Source organism: Bicyclus anynana, chromosome 26 (assembly GCF_947172395.1).
Source record: "Bicyclus anynana chromosome 26, ilBicAnyn1.1, whole genome shotgun sequence".
Lineage (NCBI taxonomy): Eukaryota > Metazoa > Arthropoda > Insecta > Lepidoptera > Nymphalidae > Bicyclus > Bicyclus anynana.
The window spans coordinates 7,714,749-7,728,561 of NC_069108.1; the positions used below are offsets into that span (position 1 = coordinate 7,714,749).

A 13,813-nucleotide genomic window follows, 5' to 3' on the forward strand; every position below is an offset into this window, starting at 1 on the left:
ATTGTTAATTATAGTTTATTTGTTGTTTGTTTACTGTTTTTACCCGACTGCAAGAAGGGTTATGTTTTTCGCGCGTATCTTGTATGTATGTATGTAATATTCTTTATTACCTCATATCTTCCAAACCGTTGAACGGATTTACGTAATTCAGATAACGTTAGATTTGTTTTAATAACCCAAGTGTTCTTAGATAGGTGAAATTAGAAAAAAAAAACCAACAAGACGACTGTGAGACGCTATAGAATCGGGGTGAAGTTTTTTTTTGTGAATATTGCAACATGAGAATCAAATTCAAGGGATTTTTGTGAGAATTTCAAAATAGTATATCATGGCCATGTTAAAAAACCTACAATTAGGTAAACGTTATTTATTAATTCTAATATTAATTAAGTCTATACATAATACGCGAGGCGGACGACTATAAGGTGCGAGGTTTATGAAGTGTAGTTATAAAACACCTAAAATAGACTAAAAGAAAATATATTGATTATAAAAATCGGACAAGTGCGAGTCGGATTCGGCCACCGAGGGTTGCGTAGATTTTTTGAATATTTACTTAATTTCGGTTGGACTTAGGTATACATTATCGTACTTTGTAACAAACGTAACCAATAAATCCGAAATTCACCATCTATCGTAACTAAAAAGTGTGAAATAAATAAATTAATTTAACAAATATAAAAACCCGGCATAAATGATATAAAAATTGATCAAACTAAAGTCGGGACCTAATAAAAAATGTAGACGAAAATCATTCTATTCAATATAATAGGTCCCGACTGTTTTCTAATTGTTTTCTACACTTCTGGACTGAGCTTTTTTTTCTTTACAGTTTTTTTATCATTTATGCAGTCGGGTTTTTTATCAGTTTAATTAATTAATTTTATTTCGTTTAGTACGAAAATTAGTGAACCGGAGCCTGGTACTAGCCGGAGCAGTTATTCCGCGTTGCTATTGTTTCCGTCACCAAAAAAGAAACGTACGAATCAATCACCCTTATCGTCCTCCGAGAAAACCGTTTTGATTAATGTGTTTAAATATGTCGAGGAAACCTTATGCTTGCTTCTACATAATAAAGAAACAAAACTATAAGAGTTCTTTATTGCCTACGGAACCCTTAATATAAGTGAAGCATTATCTGTTTGATAAATAACAGGATATATTATATAGGAATATAGAATTAAAAAAATATTTGTTTATCACAGGAAGTTTTATTTCATGATAATATTCGTAAATAATGATAAAATGTTGAGCACCAGTGAGTCAGCTGTTTTTGTTTGTTTACATAGTTTAAAATACCTACTCAATTTGACTATAGTGGAGTAATGGGAGTAATCATAGAATAGATACTCGTATTAACCACAAACATCAAATGAAGGTTATTATCCATAGGAATAGGACGTTATAGAACGGACATGGAAGAATAATACGTGAACGAATGAGATGTAAAAATACGAATTCCTAAAAGAGTGACAGAGCTCGATGAAAGTTTATGGTCATATCTGAATCTCACTTAATAAAATTTTTTCTTCTCCGTTCAGCATTGGGGCAGACGACTCACGAACTTTGTGGCAGTAAGGTTTTTGTGGAAGGACATCGGACTTTTTATAGTAAAAATTGTGTTCTTTTGTTCTTTGTTCATAATTTAAATGTGCTAATTAATTTATAAGCCATAGTATATGGAAATGTGAACGGTTCTCATTTCGGTTCACAAAATAATTGAGTATTTACGTATGAAAGGTTCACAGTGAACCTTTCATACGTAAATACTCAATTATTTTGAACTTATTATTATCATGAAAGACGATACACAAGTTAAGTTTTTTTGGAGTTTACTCCTTAAGAATCGATTTTTTATATATAAGGCGCCCGGTATGAGAAAAATCCGAGGGGTAAAACCAACTGAACTAACGAAAAAGTGTCACGTTTTTGGTGCGCACCTTTAGTGCGCAACTTTCTAATTTAGCTGTGAGTGTATTGAGACGTACATAGGGTATGCTGTATAGGCGACTATACCTATATACTATATGTTATTGGGCTTGTTTGTTTAATGATTATATCATTGTAAGAGTAAAATATATAATGTGAAGTATATTATAAAGTCTATTAGTTATTTTACAATTCTATACATTTAGTCTTCTTTAACATAAGTATTACTAAAGCCCTACTCGATGTGCACTGTTTACCCACAAAAAAAAAGTGTGTATGTTAAAAAAAACAAAAAGTTAGCTCGAAGCACGTCTCAATACTCGCGCCTTATAAGTGAAAGGTGCGCAACCGAGGTGCAGCAGGCCGCGGCGTGCGCACCCGCCTACAGCGTGCACATGGGTGCGATGTGCAAGTTGTTGGCGGCACAGCGCACGGTGAAAGGTGCGCAGAATAGGTTGCGCACAAAAAACGTAACGCATGTCATTTCATAACTTATTGGAGTTTACTCCTTAACAATCGATTTTTCATTTATACCCCTCGGTACGTTTTTTGTGCGCAACCTATTCTGCGCACCTTTCACTGTACGTAGCCGCCATAGCGTGCACATGCCTAGCGCGTCCGCACGCACGTGCACGCTGTTGGCGGGCGCGCACGCAGCGCTGCACCTCGGTTGCGCACCTTTCACTTTTCAGGCGTTGCTATTGAAAAGAGTAAACTCCATTCGTGCGTCGGAGCTGACATACTTTTTTTTAATTAGGATTTGAATGACAATGAAAATATCCAGAAATAACAAAAGAAAATAGTCTTCATAAAATAATTAAATTTTGCGTGATTCATTACCGAAATTAACGTAAGATAAGTTTTACGCACCTTTTTATTCTTAATTAGACGTCGTATTTTAGTTTTTGAATCAATGCCAGAGAGCGTATTTACAATTAAGTAAACTAATTAGTAATTTGATAGTAGGTAATTATCATATTAACTAAGGACTAATTATCATACCAATTACATAACAACGCAGGAAGTGTTTTTGTTTACTTTTTAATCCGAACTAATTAACTGATTTATTGTTTATCAAATAAATTAATATTAATTAAAAGGATAATTATAATTAAATTTAAATTTAAACTAAATAAAATATTATAAGAAATACACACGATCTAATTGTTCACCCGCAAGGTGCCCAACACGCTGACACTATCTGCCACCCCTCTGGATAACAACGCATAACCTTTGGGCCAATTAAGCGCCAGCTCTTGGGTCACCTGACGTATGGATCAATTTGTCAGACGTGGAGTTTGAAAAAAAAAATGTATCTGATGACCATGGGCCTAAAGTCTCAAAGGCAAGCGCCGCAAATACATAGTCATTAGATATCACCGAGTATTTACGACGGCGTATGTTTTGTAGATAGATAGATAAGAGCGACCTAGAAGCCCGTTTTTTACACCATTCAACTACACAAAAAGGTATCTTTATGGAGCTCTTAACCTACGAAAACGATTATAAGTTATAACTATCAAACATCGATACCTACTCTAGAGACAGTTCTTATAATTGCATTAGATCGTTGATCATATACTTTGACAGAAAAGTAACAATAGCGATCCTATACAATAATTGGTCTGAGAGTACAGAGATCCATAGACAAAAATCATTCTGTCAACAATCTAATCTGTGATGTGGGCTCAAAAAGACTGGGTGCCACTAACGGCTAAATAAATACTAGAGCTCAGAGCTAGCAATTATTAAAAAAAAGATAGTTACTTCATTAATTTTTAATTTTTTGTAAAATTAAATCTAAAAAATAACCTATACTCATTACTGAATGTTTTTTAAATACAAACTTTAAATTGTAAAAAACACGACAGAAATCCGAAAAGGTTATTAGTTTAAGTACCAGCTTTCTATCAGTTTTCCACGCCCATTGAACGACTCGGAACTCAGAAGCGGCGTGGTCTCATGAAAAATTATTACTTCATTTCGGAAAAATGGATACCAGGGAGCTGACGGAAGTGTTGCGTGCTACAATCGACCCTAATCAGAGACAACAAGCAGAAGAGCAGCTCGATCGGATACACAAGATAATCGGATTTGCACCCTCACTGCTCCAAGTGGTCATGCTAAATGACGTTCCGCTGCCAGTGCGACAGGCTGGGGTAGTCTATTTGAAAAATCTGGTGACATCAGGATGGCACGAGAAGGACCACGAGGATGGAGAGCCCATTCCGTTCAGCATTCATGAACAAGACCGAGCAATGGTTCGAGACGTCATGGTGGACGCGGTTGTCGAAGCCCCGGACATGATTAGGGTGCAGCTATGTGTCTGTCTCAAGACTATGATCAAACATGACTTCCCGTCTCGTTGGCCACAGATTGTTGATAAAATTCACATTTTCCTGCAAAACCCTGAGCCGAATAGTTGGATGGGGGCTCTGTTATGCCTTTATCAGTTGATAAAAAACCACGAGTACCACGGAACAGAGAAGAGGTTGCCGCTAATAGAAGCTATGAACTTGTTACTGCCTATGCTCTATAATCTCATAGTGAATCTGCAGGCCGATCTATCCATGGCATCTATGCTTCTGCAGAAACAGATACTCAAATGTTTTTATAGTTTGATAAAGTATATTTTGCCTCTGAGTTTGATCACCAAAGAGGTTTTTACAAAGTGGATGGAGGTGTTGAGGTCAGTCCTAGAGCAGGCGGTGCCGGAGCACACTCTGCAAGTGGAGGAGAGTGAGCGTGTGGAGTTGCCTTGGTGGAAATGCAAGAAATGGGCGATCCACACACTGTACAGACTGTTTGAAAGGTACGGGAGCCCTGTGAATGCCTCTGAAGAGTACATAGAGTTCTCCGAGTGGTATTTAACAACGTTCACTGGAGGGATCCTGGATGTATTGCTGCAGATACTGGATCAGTACAGACGAAAAGTATATGTATCACCGAGAGTGCTGCAACAAAGTATAAGTTACATAGATCAGTGTGTTAGCCACGCTCACTCCTGGAAATTGTTAAAACCGCACATGTTTGGTGTCATACAAGATGTAATCTTTCCACTCATGTCGCATTCAGCGTCTGACAGTGAATTATGGCTTAATGATCCACATGAGTTTATTCGTTTAAAATTTGATATCTTCGAAGACTTTATCTCACCTGTCAATGCAGCGGAATCACTTCTCATGTCATGCTGCAAAAAACGAAAGGGTATGTTGGAGAGAACGATGCAACTATGCATGCACGTGCTTACTGGTCAAGGTGGGGAATATACTCCAAATCAGAAGGATGGTGCCTTGCACATAGTGGGCACGTTGAACGATATTCTGATGAAGAAAATGTTTTACAAACAGGAAATAGACTCATTGCTTAGTCAGTATGTTTTCCCTGAATTTCACAGTCAATTGGGTTACATGCGAGCTAGGGCTTGTTGGGTTCTTCACCGTTTTGCTGATGTTCACTTCAAAAGTGAACCACTACTGGTTGATGTCGTACGGCTCACAGTAAACGCCCTGCTGCATGATTCAGAACTACCTGTGAAAGTGGAAGCAGCTATTGCACTCCAAATGCTTGTTTCATCTCAGGAAAAAGTATATATATTGTTAGAACCACAAGTTGCAGCAGTCACATTTGAACTTCTTCAAATCATACGTGAAACTGAGAATGATAATATTGCAAATGTGCTACAAAAGATTGTGCCGCTGTACACTGAAAAACTCACACCCATGGCGTGCGAGATCATGGACCATCTAGCTACGACCTTCAGTAAAGTCATAGAAGCTGATTCTGATAACGACATGGCAATGACGGCTATGAGTCTTCTAAATACTATGCAAACTTTACTTAACGTTATGGAGGACTCTCCTGAAATAATGGTGCAATTAGAAAAAATAGCCTTACGCGTTGTTGGACATATTCTGCATCACACTATCATAGAGTATTATGAAGAAGCTATGTCACTGATCTGTATTTTAACCTCAAAGACAATATCAGAAGACATGTGGAAAGCTTTTGAGATGTTGTATCAGGTATTTGAAAAGGAAGGCTCCGATTACTTCACAGATATGATGCCAGCCTTACACAACTATATAACAGTTGACACTAATGCCTTTTTGTCAAATGAGAATCATGTACTGGCTATGTTCAACATGGCAAAAGGAGCCTTAACCTGTACAGAGGAAGATCAAGATGAAGTTTATGCTGCTAAACTTCTCGAAGTGATAGTCCTGCAATGTTCTGGTAAAATTGACAACTGCTTATATTCATTTGTTGAGCTTGTCCTTGGCAGGCTCACGAGAAAAGTCACTACTACAGAACTTAAAGCTATGCTGCTTCAGGTGTTGATAGCCATTGTTTACTGCAATCCACACCTACTCTTCACAATTCTAAACAGCCTTCAAGAGTCTTTCCCTAATGCGTCTATAACTCAACACTTTATTGAACAGTGGATACATGACGCTGACATCTTTATGGGATTACATGATAGAAAGTTGTGTGTGCTTGGCCTCTGTACTCTCCTTGAAATGGGTCCACAAAGACCGAACCTTGAGAAAGTTTTGCCAAAAATTATTCCCTTTTGTTTGGTATTGTTCGATGGATTGGTACATGCATACGAAGCTAAGGCTGAAGCAGACCATGATACATCGTCATCAGAAGAAGATGATGACGATGGCGAAGAGGTTCTTTCGAGTGATGACGATGATGTCGATCAAATGAGCAGCGATTACCTTGAACATCTTGCGAAGACGACTACGAAAACCGTGACTCAGCATGGTAATAATGTAACTGCTAAAATTGAAGACGACGATGCTGATGACGATGATGATGATGATTACGATGAGCACGAACCAGACATACTCGCCATTGAGTGTTACACCACCCCTCTAGACGAATCGAGCTGCAATGGCGTTGAATACATTAAGTTCAAAAATACATTATCAAATTTGTCAGTCAGTGAGCCAACATTGTACCATGCACTAACAAGTGGGTTGACAGAGGAGCAACAGAAGAAGTTGAACGCAGTATTTGTTTTGGCCGACCAACACAAGGCTCAACAGGATAGCAAACTCATCGAACAAATTGGAGGTTATTCGTTTACCGTACCAGCGCAAGTTCCGACTATGTTTAAATTTGGATCATAAATAAATATTTTTATTTAACCCTTGAATTGTTATTTTTAGTAATTATAGCGGACGCCCGCGACTTCCATCATTCCATTAGGGGTTGAATTTTAAAAATTTTTGAATTACATTATATATCGTATTTTTTTTATGATTTATGAACAAACTTTTAAAACTGTAACTCTAATAATGACAGACTTTCCATACAAACTTTCAACCCCTATTTCACCCCCTTCTTACTTTATTTTCGCAATAAAAAGTATCCTATAACCTTCTCCGTGTTATGGTCTTAAACCGTGCCAAGTTTCATTTGAATTCATTAAGTAGTTTCAGCGTGATGCCCGAATAACAAAAAAACACGACGGACAGACAGACCAAAAATCGAAAATAAATATTTTTAGCTTCAGTATCGATTATATAATGCCCCCCGACAAAATTTTTGTATAGAATTCGTATTATAAGTGTAGATTCTAAATGGCGCTGGCGTACTTTATGCCACGGTAACGTTTGTTACAAATGGTATAAGTAAAATCTCAAATTGCAAATAAATGTATAGAATTCGACCAGTACAATAGATACAGATAGATTATCATGTGGGCTTGCAGTTTAAACTTTAAATTGTGATAATACTTCAAAGAAAAATGGATATTTTTGTATGGATTCTGTCACAAGAATGTGTCAAGTAAGTGTTATTTGTTGACTGACTTCAAAAACCTCCTAACTTAACCAACTAGCGCACCTAGTCAAGCTTCGCTTTGACTTATATGCGCTTCTTTCCTACCCCTACCCAAATCAAATCAAATCAAAAATCATTTATTTCAAGTAGGCTCAGTTTACAAACACTTTTGACACGTCAGTTGACTATTTGTAAAGATTCTACCACCGGTTCGGAAGGCAGGTTCTGCTGAGAAGATACCGGCAAGAAACTCAACAGTTGCTCTTTTGAAAAAGTCATATAGTATTATAATTTACAATTGATAACAATTACTGTTTACATTTCTTATAGTTTTACTTCCTGTGTGAAGGTGGAAGCTGATCCAACGGCCTCCAAGCATCTTTATCATTAGGGAACTCATCAATGTTGTAGTACCCTCGACTAAGTAAATGTTTTTTAACACATTGCTTAAAGCTATGCATTGGCAGGTCCATCACAGTCTTGGGGATCTTATTATAGAAGAGTACACCCAAACCTACAAAAGATTTTTTTACTCTTTGGAGACGATATGCAGAAATAACTAACTTATGCCCGTGTCCTACCCCTATCCTACCACTACCCCTATCCTACTCCTACCATACTCCTATCCTAGTTCAGTCAGGTTTTGTCACCTTTTTTGAAGAACAGGCATCGTACCCCGTACCTCGTGAACGTCGGAATTGAATAATCGCTGAAAGACTTTTTGAAGGTTTTCCACCCACTTTCTGGAGTTCTGCTGTAATTCCGTCCTCAGCTGGCGCCTAGTCAAGCTTCGCTTTAACTTATATACACTTCTTTCCTACCCCTACTCCTATCCTATCCTAACTCTACACTACACTCTCCATAAGAACCATCCTCGGACCTCGTATTTAAATGAGTATTCTTAATAATATTAACAATTCATTGAAAAAAATAAAAAACCTAACCTGCGCGCATTATAGTCATCCGCCTCGCGTAGTATAGCGATTTATAATTAACGTTTTTCTAATTGCAGGTTTTTTTTTAATATAGCCATGCCTATACCATTTCCTCCTCTTGATGAACCCTTGAATTTGATACCCATATTGCAATAATCGAAAAAAAAAAATCACCTCGAGTCTATTGCGTCCATTGCGTCTCACAGTCGTCGTGTTAGTTTTATTTTAACCTATATAAGAACACTTGGGTTATTAAGATTCTTATATAGTTTATTCAAAGATTCAACCATCCCATTAAGTTTGCAGTTAGATGAATCTAAAATCTTAATTATGTAAATCCGTTCAGCGGCTTGGAAGATATGAGGTAATAAAAATATTACATAATTACGAAAAACATAACATTGTCGTACTCATTCCTAATACAGTCTTTCCGGACTAGTTGGAGGGGAATAGGAATTTTCTAAGACCATGATGAAGACGTAATATTTTAGATTTTAGATATTAAAGATTTTTGAAACATATTACAGCATATTATTTCTAAATCATTGTCACCAAATCACAAAAAAATTTAAATTCATTAAGATATGATTTACATTTTTTAGGGGGACAATTCAATAATTATGGCCACAGACCACAAATGAAGATTATGGCGATTTTAGGGGTTTTTGACACAAACTGACACAAACTTTAGAATAAATAATAATAAATATTTTTTTTTTTTTTTTTTTTATTGAGAAAGAATACAATAAGGAACTTAAGCTAACTTATCCTAATAACTATACAAATCATGCCCACGTGGAATGGTGGCAAGAATACTGGCTGCATTTCCGCGCTGGACAGCCAGGCTGATCCTTTGCGCAAAAAATGAGCCAGCCCTTCTGTCACCAGTCGAGGCAACAAGCCGCGGTGAAATAGTACGGAAAAATTTTTTGGCACTGCGACTCCATGGCCCAAGGGTCTCCACGGCAAAAGGTACAAATATGTAACTCTCTGTCAGAGAGGCATACTTGAGCCACTTACCGGTTTCAGCTTTTTCTGCTGCGGCTCCCGGTCTTGATTCTGTCTCCCTGATATGACACGGTGCTAATGTGTCGACGCATGTAGCGTCCCACATTAGGGCCCGCCCCATTTCCCAGGGAACCAGCGTCAATCCATCAGGTCTCTTACCATCATCCCGACTGATTCCTAACGGCTCGATTAGCGCAGGAATATTTATGGTGGCAAGAGCCCTTTTTATTATGTCATTAAGAGAGCCATGCCGAAATAGCCTACCGCCACTCCTTTGGCATGAAAGCCCGTGGATTCCAAATTTACTCACCTCTTTCCCACATGGACATTTGTGCTCTAAACACAATGGTGTACCCAATCTGAGTCCTAGAGCCACACGAAAACTTTCGTTGTCTAATAAAGTGCCAAGATTTTTCGATGGCAAGGCATGGAGCCAATACCCAGATTCCTTTTCGGATAATGCTAGAAGCCTGGCTCTATCTACAGCACTTGTAAGATTTTGAACTAAATTTTCATGTGTCAGCTGAACCAATGGAGCTTTTTTTTTTTTTTTTTCTTCCTGTCTGAGTAGGTGCCGATAGCTCCCTGCGGAACCACTACGGCGTCACCGGGGGGGTTGGGCGAGCGCAGAAGCATCGCCTGATGTGACCCGAAGGCTGAAAGAAAGATAGAGGACGGAACGGCTCTCTAAGGGCGTCTCCTATGGGACTCGGACCTCGGCTTAGAAGGCCATTCTGGAGGAGGTAACCGTGACCTGAGTGAATCAGTCCGGACGCCCCGAAGATCGTGAGTTAGAAAACCCACGTCCGGGTGACATTAGATATCGGGGACCTCGTCTTCGCCGGCGAAGACGCTGTGTAGCTTGTGATTGTGTTACCTGGGAAGCATTGTCGGTTGTTATGTCATCGTCTGGATCGTAAAGGACGTTCTTGGGACGCCTCTGCTTGCAGTTAGCGTTTAGGTTGGGAGTGTAATTGCAGGCCTCAACCACTAGTTGGTTGGGATGGATGGCAGCTCTGTCAAAATAGTTTTGAGAGAGCTGTTTCATGTACTTAGCTATTGTCGGTAATTCTAGATCTCTATGGAGGTCATTATTGCGTAAAAACCACGGCGCGCCCGTGATTTGACGCAGAAAACGATTCTGTAGGGTTTGAAGCGGCCTAAGGGTCGCTTTTGGACGGTGGGCAAAGACTACACTAGCGTAGGTTAAGATCGGACGGATCGTAGTTTTATAAAGCGTTAGCTTTGAGCGGAGGGACAATTTACTTTTCTTATTTATCATAGCGTAAAGGCGGTGCATTACGTATGCGGCCTTTTTTCTCGCTTTGTTAACGTGCATGGAGAAGCTCATGCGGTTATCGAAGGTAACGCCTAGGTACTTGGCAGTACGTTGCCAGGGGATGGGTGCTCCGTAAAGGGAGACTTCTTTGAGTCCGGACTTGAGACGGGAGACCGCTTTGCCGGTGAAAAGCACGGCTGCGCTTTTCTCTGGGTTGACTTCTATACGCCAAAGGCGGAACCATTTACCTATAATGTTTACCGCCTTCTGGAGGCGGGCTCTAATGTGGACCCGGTTTACTGCCGTCGCGTACAGTGCGGTGTCGTCCGCAAACTGGGCGACGTGTACGCCCGGGTGGTCGGTGGGAATGTCGCTTGTGAAGAGCGAGTATAAAAGCGGGGAGAGCACGGAGCCCTGAGGGACTCCTGCGCGAATCTGTCTGGGTGAAGAGAGAGTGCCGTCTATACGGTACCTGAAGGTGCGGTTGGACAGAAAGCTGTGTAGCAAGCGTACCATTTTGTTTGGTACGCCGAAACGGTTTAGTTTGAATATCAAGCCTTCGTGCCAGACGCGGTCAAACGCTTTAGCTACGTCAAAGAAGAGCGCCCCGGTGGCGATGGGGTTATGAAATGTATTAAAACCGGTTAGAATGTGCTCCGTGAGGCGGTGCACTTGATGAACACATGAGTGTTTACATCGAAATCCAAACTGTTGTTTGATGAGAAGTTGCTTTTCATCGCAAATGGCTTTGAGACGATTCAAAATGATTATCTCATACACCTTGCCAATGGTGTTGAGAAGACTAATTGGGCGGTAGCTAGTCGGGAGGTCGCGGGGTTTACCCGGCTTGTGGATGCCAATAACCGTGGCTTCTTTCCATGCGTCTGGGAAGGCGCAGTGAGCTAGGAGAACATTGAAGATGTTCACCAGGAGGTTGATTATCTGGACCGGGAGAAGCTTTAGAGCTTTGTTGCTAATCGTATCAGGCCCCGGAGCCTTCTTTTTGCGCAAGCCCTTGATAACCGCAGAGACTTCCTCGCATGACGTAGGGGTAATTTCGACTCCGTCCGGGGGGCGAGATAAGATAGAAGTGAGTTCGGACTTCACTTTTTTCGCGTGTGATTTTACAAATGCCGTAGTGCTTGGAGTGCACTGGGCTTCCAGACTGTCGGCTAGGCATTCGGCCTTATCGATGTCCTCGATCGCGTGTGGGAGGCCAGGGCGTTTGAGAGGTGGGGTGGCTGCGAGGCGGTCGGCTTTCAGATATCTTGCCACGTCGTAGAAGGCTACGTGCGATGGCTCGAGCTCTCTCAGTCGGTCGTCCCATTGTCTGTCATAACGCCAGCGCAAGCGACGCTTGCACCGTCTTCCGAGAGTCCAAAGAAGACTCGCGTTTTGTCGGGTCGGTTCAGATTCGTAGCGTCTTTGCTGTGCGTTTCTATCCGTTAGTAGGGCCCGTAGGTCCGACGACAAGGGGGCCTTGCTGAAGGCAGGGACCTCCTTGGTGCAATCTTTTATTGCTTCGCGAATATGGCCATTTAGGTTCGAAGAAGCTGCGAGCGCTTCGCCTAACGTTTCTATCTCGTCAGGAATTTGATCTAGGTGCTGTGAAGCCAAGGACTTGAGACGCTCAGACAGTCTCCCGTAATTAATTATAGTTTTGGTCGGGGGGGTCGTGGAGGGCGGGGGGCCAAGCTGGAGTATAACTGGTCTGTGGTCCGAGTCCGAGGCCAGATCCGAGAACACCTCCAAAGGACTCACTTCAAGAGTGATGTTCTTTACGAGTGCCAGATCCAGTACGCTCGGAGTTTGGTTTCGTGTGTCCGTCAGTCTCGGGTAACGTGTTGGTTTGTCGGGGGTGAGCAAAATGAAATTAGCATCGTCGCGGTCAGTCAGTCTTCTTAGAGTGTTGCCGCTAGTGTTATTATAAGCGTTGAGCCAACTTGTATGTTTAGCGTTAAAGTCACCGGCCAAAATGACGGAGTCACTTAAGGAGAGGAGTGTCTGAATGTCACTCTCTAAGAGACGTTTACCGCAGGGTTGGTAAACTGAAACCAGTGTGATCGGCGGATGGCCGGTCATACTGACCTGACATACTGAGACTTCCATGTTAGTAAGCTCGGGAGGATCAAGAGGAGTGCAGTGAAGAGCCCTTCTGTGATATATAGCTGTACCTCCCTTCCTTTGGGTGGTCCGGTCGTTTCTAATCATTAGGTAATTCCCTATTTTGGGATCGCGAAGGCTAGGTTTCAAGAAGGTCTCTTGCACCAGAAAGATGTCCGGTTTGTGGTCGCTTATCCATTCGCGGACCTCGAGTAATTTATCGGTGAGCCCGTCTGCATTGAAGAAGCCGACAGTCAGGGAATGTGGTTTTAATCTACCGTTGTGAGCCATTTAGAAAATTTTTATAGTTTTCGATCGCGCGGAGCATGATACTGTGCTCGCCTATTGCCCTTAGGGGGTCTACTTTATATTTCTCAATGAAGAGATCGTATTCTTCCATACGGAATACATCCGAGAAGGAGTGAGTCGCGTATGAAGGTTTGGACGAGGCTTGAGGGGCCGAGAGAGGGGGTTGGGCCGCAGGAGCGGCCCTCGGGGGCTGTTTGGCGACCGGAGAAGCCGGTGCCGCACTAGGAGCGTTAGGCGCTCCGTACAATGGCTTGTTCCAAGCGTTGGTGGTAGGCACCGGCGCTGGAACAAACCTGTGAGCGGGCTTTTTGGGTGCCGCCGGTTTGCGGCCCGCTGCCCTGCCCCTTCGCTTGCCTGGCTGTGGGGCCTTCCGGCATCCGCGATAGTTCGCGGGATGGCCGGCTTCGCCGCACAGCACGCAGCTTGGGGGCACTTCAGCGATCCGTTCCTTGCGGGG

The 13,813-nt window shown here is 41.5% G+C and overlaps 2 protein-coding genes across 2 annotated transcripts in view; one reads left to right on the forward strand and one right to left on the reverse strand.

Moving 5' to 3' along the window:
• The window catches only part of LOC112055983 (trichohyalin), a 489,894-nt gene that overhangs the window by 267,338 nt on the left and 208,743 nt on the right, over window positions 1–13,813 (reverse strand). The gene's annotated exons all lie outside the window — the stretch shown is intronic.
• LOC112055131 (importin-7-like) lies at window positions 3,651–7,085 on the forward strand. Its single transcript, XM_052889759.1, has one exon. It carries the CDS (start codon window positions 3,921–3,923, stop codon window positions 7,065–7,067), a length of 3,147 nt encoding a protein of 1,048 aa, XP_052745719.1. The 5' UTR covers window positions 3,651–3,920; the 3' UTR covers window positions 7,068–7,085.

Excerpts from the sequence above, each read along its gene's own strand:
- LOC112055131 (XM_052889759.1), top strand. The coding sequence starts at position 3,921 with ATGGATACCAGGGAGCTGACGGAAGTGTTGCGTGCTACAATCGACCCT.